At 38.2% G+C, this 16,016-nt stretch overlaps 2 protein-coding genes across 2 annotated transcripts in view; both read left to right on the forward strand.

Moving 5' to 3' along the window:
* Positions 1 to 12,814, forward strand: part of LOC148947250 (vitellogenin-like) — a 35,695-nt gene extending 22,881 nt beyond the window's left edge. Inside the window, exons 5-6 of the mRNA XM_089096546.1 lie at positions 10,248 to 10,491; positions 12,610 to 12,814. Coding sequence (XP_088952672.1) covers positions 10,248 to 10,491; positions 12,610 to 12,814 — 449 coding nt within the window. The remainder of the gene's footprint in view (positions 1 to 10,247; positions 10,492 to 12,609) is intronic.
* apolpp (retinoid- and fatty-acid binding glycoprotein apolipophorin) overlaps positions 10,354 to 16,016 on the forward strand; it is a 149,538-nt gene continuing 143,875 nt past the window's right edge. The window contains exons 1-2 of the mRNA XM_089096953.1: positions 10,354 to 10,491; positions 14,671 to 14,837. Of these exons, the coding sequence (XP_088953079.1) occupies positions 14,727 to 14,837 (111 nt within the window). The 5' untranslated portion in view covers positions 10,354 to 10,491; positions 14,671 to 14,726. The remainder of the gene's footprint in view (positions 10,492 to 14,670; positions 14,838 to 16,016) is intronic.

The following is a 16,016-nucleotide window of genomic DNA, read 5'->3' on the forward strand; positions in this document are numbered from 1 at the left end:
TGTGTAAGTTTATGATAGGCAGCGCAATAGCGCTGCCTAAGTAAAGAGCGATGTGGGTACAATGTATTTTTTTTTAGATCAGGGCACTTCATGTCGATAGAATTGTCGTAGAAACTTCGAAAAGGGCTCATTTGATCGGAAATTGAAAGGGCTAGTGCCCTTCTTAATAGTCGAAAGTGATTTGAGGGGAACTAACCCCCGTCCACGTCCACCAATTCTCCAAATACATTCAATAAAATTTTGAGATGTCTTTTTTGTTCAGCGTAGTTGAAAGACCCGAAAATCATGTCTGAGGATGACAACCTCCCTACAGTCCCTCAGAGCAAGGGTTGTAAGTTATGCCCTTGGGGCAAATAAGGTTTATATAGAAAGTGCTGTCGTAAAAACTTCAAAAAGGTCTCACTCGATTGGAAATTGAAGGACTAGTGTCCCTTTTAATAGTAGGAAGTGATTAGAGGGCAAATGCCCCCCCACGCTTATTATTTCTTTAATCACTTCCGATCAAAATTTTGATATAGCCATTTTGTTCAACGTAGGCAAAAGATCCGGAAATTATGTCTTTGAAAGATGAGAACCCCCCCCCCACTGCCCTCAAGGCAAGTGTTGTAAGCTATGCCCTGTGGGCATATAAGGTTTTTACAGAAATCATGGTCATATAAACATCGGAGGGGGGCTCATTGGATTTGTAATCAGAAGCTCTAATACCCTTTTTAAGAGTCAAAGTGATCGGATTGCAGCCCCCCCCCCCCCCACACACACGTCTTACTTTCCCGAAATGCATCTAATAGAATTTTTGAGATAGTCATTTTAATTAAAATAGTCCAAATATTATATTACAAGGCTTTTGGGGCTGGTAAAAATCCCAAGAGCTTGGTGGCAAGGGTTGTAAGTTATGCCTCGGGGACATTTAAAGTTTTTATGGAAGGGATGGTTGTATAATCTTTTGAGAAGGCTCACTTGGTTGAAAACTGGATTTTCTTTTTTTTTCGGTTTTTTGGATTTAGATCAGGGCACTTCGTATCGAAGGGATTGTGGTAGAAGCTTCAAAAAGGGCTCGATTGGAAATTGAAAGGGCCAGTAACCTTAGTAATAGTCGAAAGTGATTGGAGGGGAACTAACCCTCCTCCCACGCCCACTTATTCCCCAAACACTCCAATCAAGATTTTGAGATCTGTTTTGTTCGGCGTAGTTAAAAGGTCCAGAAATTATGTTCTTGAGGATGACGACCCACCTGCAGCCCTCTGGGCAAGAGTTGTGAGCTATGCCCTGGGGGAAAACAAGGTTTATATAGAAAGCTGTCGTAGAAACTTCAAAAATGCCTCATTCAATTGGAAATTGAGAGGGTTAGTGCCCTTTTTAAGTCAAAAGTGATCAGAGGGCAAGTAACCTCTCCGAATTTTTTTGGGGGGTTTTCGGCTTTAGAGCAGGGCACTTCGTATCGCAGGAATTGTCATAGAAACTTTGAAAAGGGCTCATTTGATTGTACATTGAAAGGGCTAGTGCCCTTCTTAATATTCAAAAGTGATCGGATGGTAACTAACCCCCTCCCACGCCCAACAATTCCCCAAACACATCCAATCAAAATTTTGAGATATCTATTTTTGTTAAGCGTAGTTAAAAGGTCCGGAAATTATATCATAGGCAGCGCGCTAGCGCTGCCAAAGTAAAGAACGATGTGGCAACAATGTGTTTTTTTTTCTTTCTTCGACAGGCACTTCGTATCGAAGGAGTTGTCGTAGAAACTTCGAAAAGGGCTCATTCGATTGGAAATCAAGGTAGCTAGTGCCCTTTTTAATGTTCGAAAGTGATTGGAGGGCAACTAGCCCCCCCCCCACCACGCCCACCATTCCCCCAAGCACATCCAATCAAAATTTTGACATAGCCATTTTGTTCAGCGTAATTGATTTCCAGATAGAAAATATGTTTTTGAGGAGGACACTCCCCCACAACCCTTGGGGCAAGGGTTTTAAGTTATGCCCTGAGGGCATATAAGAACAATGTTGGTACAATGTACCATATATTATTTTTTTACTTTAGATCAGGCTAATTCATATGAAAGGGGTCGTCATAGAGACTTCCAAAGTGGCTCCTTCGATTGGAAATTGAGAGTTTTCTGGCCCTTTTTAATAGTCGAAAGTGATTGGAGGGCAACTAGCCCCCCCCCGCCATGCCAATCAATCCCCCAAGCACATCCAATCAAAATTTCGAGATAGCCATTTTGCTCAGCTTAGTTGATTTCCAAATAGAAAATGTGTTTTTGAGGAGGACACTCCCCCACAACCCTCAGGGCACAGGTTTTAAGTTATTCCCTGGGGGCATATAAGGTTTTTATAGAAGCCATTGTCGTAGAAACTTCAAAACAGGCTCAATTGATTGGACATTTGAAGGGCTTGTACACTTTTTAATAGTCAAACGTGATTGGAGGGCAACTAGCCCCCCCCCACACCCATAATTCCCCCAAACATATCCAATCAAAAATTTGAGATAGCCATTTTGTTCAGCGTAGTTGATTTCCAGATAGAAAATATGTTTTTGAGAAGAACACTCCCACAATCCTCAGGGCAAGGGTTTTAAGTTATGCCCTGGGGGCATATAAGGTTTTTATATAAGGCGTTGTCGTAGAAACTTCAAAAAAGGCTCATTCAATTGGAAATTCAAAGGGCTAGTGCCCTTTTAATAGTCGAAAGTCATTGGAGGGCAACTAGTCCCCCCCCCCCACGCCCATTATTCCTCCAAACGTATCGAATCAAAATTGTGAGCCAATTTGTTCAGCGTAGTTGATTTCCAGATAGAAAATATATTTTTGAGGAGGAAACTCCCCCATTACCCTCAAGGCAAGGTTTTTAAGTTTTGGGGGCATATAAGGTTTTTTATAGAAGGCGTTGTCGTAGAAACTTTAAAAAAGGGTCATTCAATGGGAAATCTAAAGGGCTAGTGCCCTTTCTAATAGTCGAAAGGGTTTGGAGTGCAGATCGCCCCTCCCCCCACGCCCATCATTCCTCCCAAGACATCAAATCAAAATTTTGGGTTAGCCATTTTGTTCAGCGTAGTTGATTTCCAGAAAAAAAAATGTTTTTGAGGAGGACAGTCCCCCACAACCCTCGGGGCAAGGGTTTTATGTTATGCCCTGAGGGCATATAAGAACGATGTTGCCACAATGTACTTTTGATTATTTTTTTCCTTTAGAGCTGGGCACTTCATATGGAAGTGGTCGTCGTAGAAACTTCGAAAGGGGCTCATTCGTTTGAAAATTGAGAGTTCTAGTGCCCTTCTCAATAGTCGACAGTGACTGGAGGGCAACTAGCCCCCCCCCCCCACGTCCATCATTCCCCAAAACACATCCAATCAAAGCTTTTAGATAGCCATTTTGTTCAGCGTAGTTGATTTCCAGATAGAAAATATGTTTTTGAGGAAGACACTCCCCCACAACCCTCAGGGAAAGGGTTTTAAGTTATGCCCGGAAGCATTTGATTGGAGAGCAGCTAGCCCCCACCCACCCCACGCCCATTATTCCCCCAAACACAACCAATAAAAATTTTGAGATAGCCATTTTGCTCAGCGTAGTTGATTTCCACATAGAAAATATGATTTTGAGGAGGACACTCCCCCACAGCCCTCAGGGCAAGGGTTTTAAGTTGTGCCCTGGGGTCATATAAGGTTTTAAAGAAGGTGTTGTCGTAGAAAATTAAAAAAAAGCTCATTCGATTGCAAATTCAAAGGACTAGTGCCCTTTTTAATAGTCGAATGTGATTGGAGGGCAACTAGCCCCCACCCACCCCACGCCCTTCAATCCCCCAAACATATTCAATAAAAATGTTGAGATAGCCATTTTGTTCAGCGTCGTTTATTTCCAAATAGAAAATATGTTGTTGAGGAGGATACTCCCCCACAACCCTCGGGGCAAGGGTTTTAGTTATGCCCTGAGGGCATATAAGAACAATGTTGGCACAATGTACTATGTTAGTCGAAAGTGATTGGAGGGCAACTAGCCCCCCCCCCCACGCAAATCATTCCCCCAAACACATCCAATCCAAAATTTGAGATAGGCATTTTGTTCAGTGTAGTTGATTTCCAGATAGAAAATATGTTTTTGAGGAGGACACTCCCCCACAACCCTCGGGGCAAGGGTTTTAAGTTATGTCCTGGGGGCATATAAGGTTTTTATAGAAGGCGTTATCGTAGAAACTTCAAAACAGGCTCATTCGGTTGGAAATTTGAAGGGCTATACCCTTTTTAATAGTAGAAAGTGATTGGAGGACAACTAACCCCCCTCTCACGCCCACCATTTCCCCAAACACATCCAATCAAAATTTTGAGATATCCATTTTGTTCAACGTAGTCAAAAGTTCTGGAAATTAGGTCTTTTAGGATTCATCAGAGCCCTCAGTGCAAGGGTTGTAAGTTATGCCCTGGGGGTATATAAGGTTTATAGGTTTAAGGTTTAAGGTTTAATTTTGTAGAAATTTCAAAAGGGGCTGATTTTATTGGAAATTGAAATTGCCCTTTTTAATAGTCGAAAGTGAGGGGAGAGTAATTAACCCCCCCCCCCGCTCACGCCCGCCATTTCCTCAAACAAGTTTAGAGATAGCCATTTTGTTCAACGTAGTTGAAAGTTCTGGAAATTATGTATTTAAGGATGACAAACCCCCCAGAGTCCCCAGGGCAAAGGTTGTAAGTTATGCCCTGGAGGCTTATAAGGTTTTTAATGATAGAATTTTCGCAAAAGCTTCAAAAGGGGCTCATTCAATTGGAAATTGAGAGGGCTAGTGCCCTTTTTAATATTTGAAAGTGATTGGAGTGTAACTAACCCCCCTCACGCCCACCATTCCCCCAAACACATTCAGTCAAAATTTTCAGATAGCCATTTTGTTCAACGTAGTAGAGTTCTGGAAATTAGATCTTTGAGGATGACAACCCTGCCCAGCCCTCAGGGCGAGGGTTTTAAGTTATCCCCTGGGGGCATATAAGGTTTTTATTCAAAGCGTTGTTGTAGAAACTTAAAAAGGGCTCATTTGATTGGAAACTGAAAGGGCTAATGCCTTTTTTAGTAGTTGAAAGTGATTGGAGAAAGACTAACGCCCCTCTCACGCCCACCATTTTCCAAGATACATCCAATCAAAATTTTGAGATAGCCATCTTGTTTAACGTAGTTGAAAGTTCTGTAAATTAGGTCTTAGAGGATGACAACCACCCTCACAGCCCTTAGGCTAAGGGTTGTAATTTATGCCCTGGGGGCATATAAGGTGTTTATAGGAAGTGTTGTCGTAGAAACTCAAAAAGGGCTCATTCGATTGGAAATGGAAAGACCTAGTGCCCTTTTTAATAGTCGAAAGTGATTGGAAGGCTTGACATTTTCATAGTTAAGATCAAAGTGGGTATAATGTATTTTTTTTGTTGGTGTTGCTGTTGAGACCAGGGCACTTTGTATCGAAGAATTTATCGTATGAACTTCGAAAAGGGCTCATTCGATTGAAAATAGAAAGTGCTGATGCCCTTTGCAATAGTTGAAAGTGATTGGAGGGAAACTAATCCTCCTCCCACGCCCACCCTCCCATTTGAGTTTATGTTTAAAAACTAAATGGTGCCATAAGATTAAATAAAAATGCATTGTGTTAATGCTAATTCCCAATAAGCCATCTCAGCAGTATCCCAAGAGCGATTGAGGGTATTATGTTCAAACTTTCGGGGCTGCTTCTGCTCTTAAAATTTAACCGAATCAAAATAGCGTAAGTGTATCCAAGCTATTAAAGAAAGTAAACAGATTTTTTTGCGAATGGTATCAAGTTCAGTATCAATTTCAGGTCAACTAGAGGATATATGAAACTAAATCAAACACTACTATCAGGCCAAACTATAAATTCTTAAAAAAACGAAAATATTTAAAGTATTATTTTCTTTTTCTCTGAAAAGACTATGTCAATATAAATTGAACAGAAATTAATTAAAAAAACTTTTTCCACAAAATAGGTTTTTCAAAGAAAAGTAAAGAACTCCATTAAACAAAAAATAAGCAAAAATAAAATCAAATAATCTACCAAGCGTGAAACTACCACAAATCAGCATCGATAAATAAATGAAACCCAAAACGAACAGAAATTACAATAAATAACCGAGTCAAACTCAAAACGAGCAAAAATTAACATAAGTTGGGCTCAAAACCCCTATGCCTTCCCAAGGTCAGGACATAATTTGCACTTTACTGAAAAAAATACAAATGAATGCGCATTGTCAGTTTAATATATATATACTGATATTTAGTAATCAAAATGTTAATATTATTTGATTTATTAAAGTTATAAAAGTAAAAACATCTATATTTTTTTCAGTAAAGTGCAAATTATATCCTGGCCTTGGGAAGGCATAGGTGTTTTGAGCACAACTTATGTTAATTTCTGCTCGTTTTGAGTTTGACTTGGTTATTTATTGTAATTTCTGTTCGTATTGGGTTTCTTTTACTTATCGATGCTGCTGTGCGGTAGGTTGACACTTGATAGATTATTTGATTTTATTTTTGCTCATTTTTCGTTTAATGGAGTTCTTTACTTTTCTTTGAAAAACTTATTTTGTGCAAAAAGTTTTTTTCAAATAATCTTGGAAAATGACAACCCCCTTTCACATGGGCGTAGGGAGGGAGCAGCTGCCCCCACCCCCCTAGACCTTCAAATTTATATCAGATATGGTTGAAAAAGTAGATGGTTGGAAAAGCAGTTGATAAAAGGCCCTCCACCACACTATCGACTGCCCCCCTAGACAATATGCTGCCTACACCCATGCCCTTTCAGCCATCAGTGCATCATTTCCCCAAACACTTCCGATCAAAATTTTGATATAGCCGTTTTTTTTCAACGTAATCGAAAGGTTCAGAAATTATGTCTTTAAGAATGACACCTCCCTCGCCACTGTCCTCAATGCAAGGGTTTTAAGTTATGCCCTGGGGGCACATAAGTTTTTTTTTTACAGAAAACGTTGTTGTAGAAACTTCAAAAAGGGCTCATACAGTTGGAAATTGAGATGACTAGTGCCCTTTTTAATAGTAGAAAGTGAGAGGAGGGCAAATGCCCCCCCCCCATTAGTTTGCCAAATACTTTCGATCCAAATTTTGTGATAGCCATTTTGTTCAACGTAGTTAAAAGGTCCAGAAATTATGTCTTTGAGGATGGCAACCCCCCGTAGCCCTCAGTGCAAGGGGTTCAAGGTATGCCCTGGAGGCAGATAAGGTTTATATAGAAAGCACTGTCGTAGAAACTTCAAAAAAACCTCATTCGATTGGAAATTGAGAGGCTAATGCCCTTTTTAATAGTCGAAAGTGATCAGAGAGCAAATGCCGCCCCCCGCCTCATGTCCATCATTTCCCCAAACACTTCCGATCAAAATTTTGATATAGCCGTTTTTTTCAACGTAATCGAAAGGTTCGGAAATTATGTCTTTAAGGATGATACTCCCCCCCCCACTGCCATCAAGGCAAGGGTTGTAAGTTATGCCTTTGGGGCATATAAGACTTTTTTGTATAGACAGCTTTGTTGTGGAAACTTCAAAAAGGGCTCATACGATTGGAAATTCAGATGACTAGTGCACTTTTTAATAGTAGAAAGTGAGAGGAGGGCAAATGCCCCCCCACCCATCAGTTCTCCAAATACTTCCGATCAAAATTTCGTGGTAGCCATTGTGTTCAACGTAGTTGAAAGGTCCGGAAATTATGTCTTTGAGGATGAAAACCCCCCATAGCCCCCAGGGCAAGGGTTTTAAGTTATACCCTGGGGCATGTAAGGTTTTATAGAAAACATGGTCATATAAACTTCAGAGGGGGCTCATTGGATTGGTAATCAGAAGCTCTAGTACCCTTTTTAAAAGCCAAAGTGATTGGAGGGCAGCTCCCCTACCCCACACACACGTTGTACTGTCCCGAAATGCATCTTATAGAATTTTTCAGATAGCCATTTTAATTAAAATAGTCCAAATATCATATGATAAGGCTTTTGGGGTTGATACAAATCCTCAAAGCTTGGGGGCAAAGGTTGTAAGTTATGCCTTGGGGACATTTAAGGTTTTTATGGAAGAGATGGTTGTATAAACTTTAGAGTAGGCTCACTTGGTTGAAAACGGTAATTTCTACTTCCCTTTTAAAAGTCAGAAGTGATGGAGGGTAGCAAGTCCCCTGAACCATCCTCTTTTCACCAAACGAATCTGATTGAAATCGTGAGACAGCGATTTTGCTCAAGAAAGTCCAAAGAACATTTAACAGTACCTCTAGGGTTGACACAACCCCCTAGTGCCATGAAGTTATAAGTCATTCCCTTCGGGCATATAAGGTTTTTTATTGAATGGGTGGTCGTATAAAATTCATATGGGGCTCATTTGATTTGAAATTGGAAGTTATAGTGTCCTTTTTCAATAGTCAAAAGTAATTTGAAAGCAACTAGCCTCCCCCCTCCCAACGCTCTTCATTTCCCCAAAGACATCTAATAAAAATTCGGAGAATGCAATTTCGTTCATTGTAGTTGAAGGGTCCGGAAATGATGTCTTTGAGCCTAACACCCCCGCCCCCACAGCTCTCAGGGCAGATTTAGCCCTCGGGCTAACCCTGCCCTGAGAGCTGCTGTGCCCTCAGGGCATATAAGGTGTTTATAGAAAGGGTAGTCGTTCATACTTCGGAGGGGACTCATTGGATTGGAAATCAGAATTTCTAATGCCCTTTTTAAGAGTCAGTGATCAGAGGGCAGCCACCTTCCCCCCACGCCTCGTGTTTTCCCGAAATACATCCAATAGAAATTTTGACAGTCTTTTTACTCAAAATAGTTCAAAGATCATATAACAAGGCTTCTGGGGTTGATACAAACCAACAGAGCCTGGGGGTTAGGGCTGTAAGTTATGCTGCGGGGCTATTTAAGGCTTTTTTTTATGGAAGGGGTGGTTGTTTAACTTTAGAAGAGGCTCATTTGGCTGAAAATTGGAAGTTTTAGTTCCTTATTAAGAGGCAAAGTGATAGAGGGCATTTAGCCCCCCCTCGCTCGACAAGCCCTCTTTTCATCAAACGCCTCTGATTGGAATAATGAGATAGAGATTTTATTAATAATAGTCCAAAGAATGTATAATAATGCTCCTAGGGTTAACACAGCCCCTCAGCACCCTAGAGCTAGGGTTGTAAGTTATACCATGAGGGCATATAAGGTTTTATGGAATGGATGGTCATATGAACTTCAGATGAAGCTCATTTGATTTGAAAGTGGAAGTTATTGTACCCTTTTTAAGAGTCAAATTGATTTGAGAGCAACCAGCGCTCCCCCCCCCTCCACGTTCATCATTTCCCTTAACATCTCCAATCAAAATTTTAAAATAGCGATTTTGTTCATCGTAGTTGAAGGGTCCGGAAATTATGTATTTGAGGAAGACATTCCCCCTACAGCTCTCAGGGCAGGGGTTGTAAGTTATACCCTGGGGGTATATAAGGTTCTTATAGAAAGGGACGCAGTAAATGCTTTGGAGGGGACTATCAATCAGTAAATGAAGCTCAAAACGAACAAAAGTTATAATAAATAGCCGAGTCAAACTCAAAACAAGCAAAAATTAACATGAGTAGGGCTGAAAACCCCCATGCCCCCTGAAGACCAGAACATAACTTGTGCTTTACAGAAAAAAAAACAACAAATGACCGTGGATTGTCAGCTTAATTGACATACACTGATATTTATTCCTTAAATTTTTGATAATTTGTTATTTATAAAAGTAAAACAAGTGAAAACATTTAAAACGTATTTTATTTTCAGTAAAGTGCAAGTTATATTCTCGTCTTGAGAAGGCATGGGGCTTATCAGCCCGATTCATATTAATTTTCGCTTGTTTAGAGTTTGACTCGGCTATATATTGTAATTTTTGTTTGTTTTGAGATTCCTTTACTTATTGATAGTGATTCGTGGTAGTTCATACGTTTGGAAGATTATTTGTCTCTATTTCTGCTCATTTTTGACTTAATGGAGCTCTTTACTTTTCTTTGAAAAACTTGTTATGAGGAAAAAGTTTTTAAAATTTATTTAAGTAAACTTAGTTTATTTTTCATGGAATAAACTGTTTCAATGTTTGTAACCGTGGAAAAGAATTTAAAAAAAAGAAGAATGTAAACAAAAAACGACTAATCGGAAAAAGTAAAAACAAAATAACCGCTTAAGTACGTGGAGATTAGAACCAAGAATAATTTTGGCTCCATCCAGCCACTAATCCCTATTAGAAAACTAGATTTCTATATTTTTCAGACCTCGATGAAGAATCTTTGCTTTTCGACTCCTCATTACCTGAACTTGGTAGCGCCGACAGAGATCTCGTTTATGGACTTGCGAAGGATATCTGCAAAGCTTTAACTTCAGATGAAGGGGAATTAATACCAGGACTCTTTAGTCATTTGGTACATGCTGTTAGAAGATGTTCTGTAAGAGACCTAAGATGGGCTTATGATAAATTGGTGGCAAAGAAATCCTGCCCACAAGTTGCAAAGGCAGTGTAAGTTACTTACGTCTTTAAGTTAAGATAGTTATACAAAAAAATCACTATCAGTGTTAGAAAGGTCGAATTCATATTTTGGTATCAAAAAAGAAACAAAATAGGACAATAGCCTAAAAGAAAGTTTAAAAAGAACGATTTGCTTAAAACTGTCTAATGAATGCGCGAAATAAAGAGAATGAATAATTCATTCATTAACCTGACAATAACAACGAGTCAAAAACGAAATTGAAGAACAAATAAATATATGTTCAAAAGGTCATCGGCAGTGAAAATTACGAGTCAAAACGAAGTGAATCACAAGAAAATATTGGTTACAAGACATGCCACAACGAGAATTCGACCGAATCAAAAATAAAGAGGCAGTAAACTACGCATCTATGAAACCGTCCTTTTATCAGATTGGTCAATATATATGTAGAATTGTTTAGACTTAGACTTCTCCTTCCTCAGCCCTCCCTCTTTATGCCATAGTCTTAAAGTTTTAAAGTTTTTTGAAAGCACTTTTCACTCAATTCAACGGCCTTTTTGCTTCAACTGTTTTTCTTTACGAATTGTTAAAACATTCTATATTGAATATAAAGATAAAAGGTTGAAGAATGGGTATTCCCCCTCATATACGGAATAATTTATGTTCGTTCTAATTTTTAATATTGCTCCTTACTTCCAGTCGAAAAAATTTGCCTTTTTTGAGTGTATTCTGTGACTGTTTCTCGAATCCCATGCCTGGAAATCTTCTTAGCCTCCCCCCCCCACCCCCTCATGCAAAATAGTCCTTTTAAAATTTCCTCAGAAGACTTTCCTCTACATAGAAAATACCTCCCTCCTAAATAAAAACAACAAATATTCCTCACATTTTCCAATAACAAGTACTATATTGGAACAGTGGGCAAATTTCGCAACTTACAGCCCTTTTTCCAATGACTATATGGGGTTTTGTCGTTGAACATTCCAACTGTGGTGAATCGAAGGGCTATCTCAAAATTTTCATCGGATGTCTTTGGGGAAAACGGAGTGTGGAAGGCGTGCTAGTTGCCCTCCAATCAAATGATGACATAAAAAGGGTATCCTAGGATTTTCCGGCTTGCAAAAAAGATCTACATAGGTCATGAGTTTGAAAAAATTCGTTAAGAGCCATAATTTAGAAAAAAAAATCATGAGTGACGTCATATTTATGAGCACTTTTCAAGATGGTAAATGCGTCATTTTTGCCTCAAGAGTGCTTGCATCGATTTTAGTGTCTATAACGCAGGCAAAATTACACATGAAACATTGCTAAGTATAAAAAATCAGGAGTAATGAGTCTATATACAAAAGGCCTTTCAGTAGTGTCATAATACTTAAAGGACAAAAACGTAAATTACCACTTGCTTAAAATGAACAAACGGGACAATCAACTGAGACAAGATCAAGAGGACGATCTGAAAAATGTAAATTCACGGGTAAAAATGAATAACCAAGACTATCAATTGTGATCCTACCAATCTCAGCAGATAAGATAAAGGCCATTGAAAAAATGTCTGTAGTAATGATAAACGAAAATGAAGAACAAAGAAACATGTGTTTGGAATACTTGCAAAAACGGCAATAACAACGAGTCAAAAACGAAATTGAAGAACAAATGAGTATGTGTTTAAAAGATCAGCGGAAGCGAGAATTACGAGTCAAAACGAAGTGAAGCACAAGAAAATATGTGGTTACAAGACACGCCACAACGAGGATCAGAACGAATCAAAAATAAACACGAAGAACAAAAAAAATAAGATGTAGTAAACTAGTATTAAAAAGAGTAGTAAAAAAAAGGTGATTCATTTGGAGAATGCTGCTTGCTTCGTCACATTTTATTATCACCACCAGAATTTCAAAACGAATTGGCTTGGCTGTTTTTAGGACGTCACTAGTTCTCTAAACAGTTCCGCTAACAAATCAAAAAACTTGAACTCATATTTCGCTTTAGCTTCATTCAACGTGTGTAATTATCGAACCATGAATATCTGTAATGTTTTCAACTTCCAAGGACCTGGAAAAATTTACCACCAAATCAATTTAGCAGCACATTTATCACAAACCCCTGAAGGTGATTTTAAACCACCTTCATATAGCCAAATGACTTTTTAGACCCAGCAAAGCTGTTGAAGAACGTCTTGCATATCCTTTAAACTATGGGATCTCTAGTAACCTAATGAATCTTTTGGAAATACTATTGCAAGACACAAACAACTATGCCAAATGTTATACGAAAATGCGAGAAGTGGAAGATGATGTAAATCAACTTCGTGATTCACTGGGACACCAGCCTCGGTTAAAAGACAAGCAACAATGAGAATCAATATATAAACACTTGCTGCGTAGCCGTACCGGGGCCTGGCGGTGAAGCCGCCTGGGCTCCCAGTACTATCTCTTTAAACGAGCAATAATTGCATAATGCGAGCAATAATTTCTTTAATTCTACTATCTCTTTAATTCTCTTTAAACGAGCAACAATTATTTATGTATAAATGAATTTTTTTTCTCAAGAATGGCTCCATGTGGGAAATTGGTATCCTTGGATCTTCTGGCCTGAACTAAAACTAAAACGATCTAGACAAGTCACGAGTTGGAAAAAAATTTTGGGGAAAATATTATACGAGTGACGTGATATTTATGAGCACATTTCAAGAGCATAAATTACATCATTCCTACCATAGAAATCGTCATATCGCTTTTAGTATTTGTGACGCATGCAAAATTACAAAAGGAACGAAGCTGAGCATAAAATACCAAGTGTAATATGTCGTTCCTCAACATAGGTGATTGGCTTGAAGGGTACCATCAAAAGCCAACTTATATCAACAATCAAGAGCTATTAACTGCAAAAATCAGTCTCATATCATTTCCCTTGAAGGGCACTTCCCTTCCCTTGAAGGGTGCAAGGGAGATTGCCTTGAAGGGCACCGTCAGCAATCAACTGCATCAAATTATTTCCAAATATAGGAGATTTGCTTGAAGGATACTATCAATAATCAACTGCTATCAGCAATCAACTGTATCAGTCTGTTTACCAATATAGGAGATCCGCATGAAGGTTACCATCCATGGTCAATTGCTGTTGCTATCAACTATCACCCGCTATATATTGAAGCAATCAAGTGCACCAGATTATTTCACATTATAGGAGATTGTCTTGAAGGTCAACAATCTACTTCTAACTTTATAGCGACATTTTTGGGGTGCCAATAACTTTCTGCTGTAAGAAGCCCCCTCACCTACTGTAAAGATCCATTGGTACGACTGTACGGCCTTAGCAAAGCTGTATAAGCAGCCACATAACGTATAGTTTGAGCTATTTTAGAATTCCCTTATGCGAAATCTTTACAGGGTAAAATCTGAATCGCCCCCTAACTAGATGTGCCGTGATAAGCAAGGAGGGTCGTTTTCTTCTTTTTAAATTTTCATTATAATCTTTAGTCTAATTATTAAAATTTGGTAGACTCAGAGTCAATTTATTTTTCAATAATCACCAGTCATTAATCACAAAGAAGTTTTATTTATTAAAAAACTGTTAAATATAAAATAGAATTGAGATCTACCTATAGACGTGGTACGAAGAAATCGACATACTTTTTGCCTCCAAGAGTGGTTGTTTCGACTAAAAAATTGTAATTTGGCTAAAAGTAGAATTTAGCCATAAAATACTTAAGTGATAAAAATGTAATAAAACAAACTTTTCACGTATTTGTACATAATACGACGGAACGATATAAATGGTTAATTTTAGCACTGAAAATTCAGTATTTAAAGTCATTTCAAATTAAGTACTATAAAATTTAATTAGCGCAACCTATTTCGATTTTCACTGCGTAAAAAAATGGACGTTTTTACGCGTTTTGTATGCGTTTTTTGAGGTTTTTTGTGTAAAACCCCCCTCAAATTTTTTTTCAGTAAAACCCCCTCCCAAAAAAATCCTGGGTACGGCCTTGGGTGTAGCCCTCCACGTTTATTTCAACTTCTGTTTCGATTGCTCATTTTTTTTATGTAGGCTGTATCGTCAATCAGAACCGGACTATCTTTGGCTGCAAATTTATTTTTTAGGCGAAAACCTTGTTTTGGTGTGTATGGTCGGGCATATCTGCTATGTCGCTTTGTCTCAGCCAGAATAAAGCGGAAATATAAAGTACTTATTTCTGATCCATATTCCAGATCAATTTTTTTGGATTCTCTACCTAATGCTGGAACTCCAGGAGCTGTAACTCTTTATGGCTCTACTCATAAATGAAGGGAAAATTAGTGAAGTTCGGCAACGGACCTGGTTCATGCATCTTCATTTTACCAAATATCCTGCAAAGGAAGCTCTCAAAAGCTTATACGTAAGTCCATCCTACATGCAAACAAACTGATCTTAAGATGGTTTAGCCCAGAGGTGGTTTTAGTAGAGGGAAAGAGGGGGCACTTGCCTCGGGTGCAGAAATTATAGAGTTCAAAGTTTCAAACAAACAATCTAACGGTTATAATCATTTTGTAATTTTTGAAATTATATCAATAAAGTAGAAGGTGCAGTTGATAAATGCAAATAATTAACAAATTATTGATCAATTTATAAAAACAAAATAAATACGATTAATAATTAAATAATTCAAACTATAAATAAAAAAAATATTTGAAAATAAATTATTAATTAATTAATAAATGAAATTTGTTTGAATATTTGGCTTGAAAATTTTGTGAAAGACAGGAGAAGAGGGAGGGGGCTGAAAAGGGTTTTTCCCCGGGTGCAGGAGAGGGCCTTAATAGCCCTTGTTTTAGCCGCAGATCATTCAATCTGTTATAGATCGTTCTATACATCATTCATAGACTATTAAACTATATATTGCCTGAATGGTTGACTGATGAGTAGATTGGTCGATTGACTGTCGTATTTTTAATCTTCTTATTTATTTGATGAGAATACCAAACCGGACATTTGAGCTTGTGAGTAGTCGTTTGGAAATAAAGCATTCATTCATACAAACTAATAAGATTCATGATTCCTGTTTACAAAAAAAAAGTGACTCATAGCTTTAAAAAAGGAATAAAAATCTCAATATTTTCGGGACTAATGTGACTACTGGGACCACAAACATACAACTCGATGCCTTTTTATGCTCTTTCCAAATATAATAAATGCTTTACTCGGAAATTCAATTTTCAGGCCTTTAAAGACCCTCAAAGATGATAACTTCTCCTCATATCTTAGATACCGCTTTTATACGCTGTTAGCATCACTCTTGTTTAAACTGATTTACGAGTAAATTGAATCGACTCTGACAAAATCGAGAACCAGACAACACATCGGAAATATATAATTCGGCTATATTTTTGCACATGAAGGGGGGGGGGAGGTAAAGTATAGTGAAGCTGTAGTTGAAATGTGTTAACTACAATGTTCTTCATACAATGAAGTAAGAATTATTCTTTTTACCCAAAAATAAGAGAAAAGGGTATCATATTTAAGGGTCCGTTATGGGCTTAAAATTGAATTTCCAAATAAAGCAATTGTTTATTCGGAA

This window comes from Artemia sp. Qi Xiang Cuo, chromosome 11 (assembly GCF_049724085.1).
Source record: "Artemia sp. Qi Xiang Cuo chromosome 11, ASM4972408v1, whole genome shotgun sequence".
Classification (NCBI taxonomy): Eukaryota; Metazoa; Arthropoda; class Branchiopoda; order Anostraca; family Artemiidae; genus Artemia; species Artemia sp. Qi Xiang Cuo.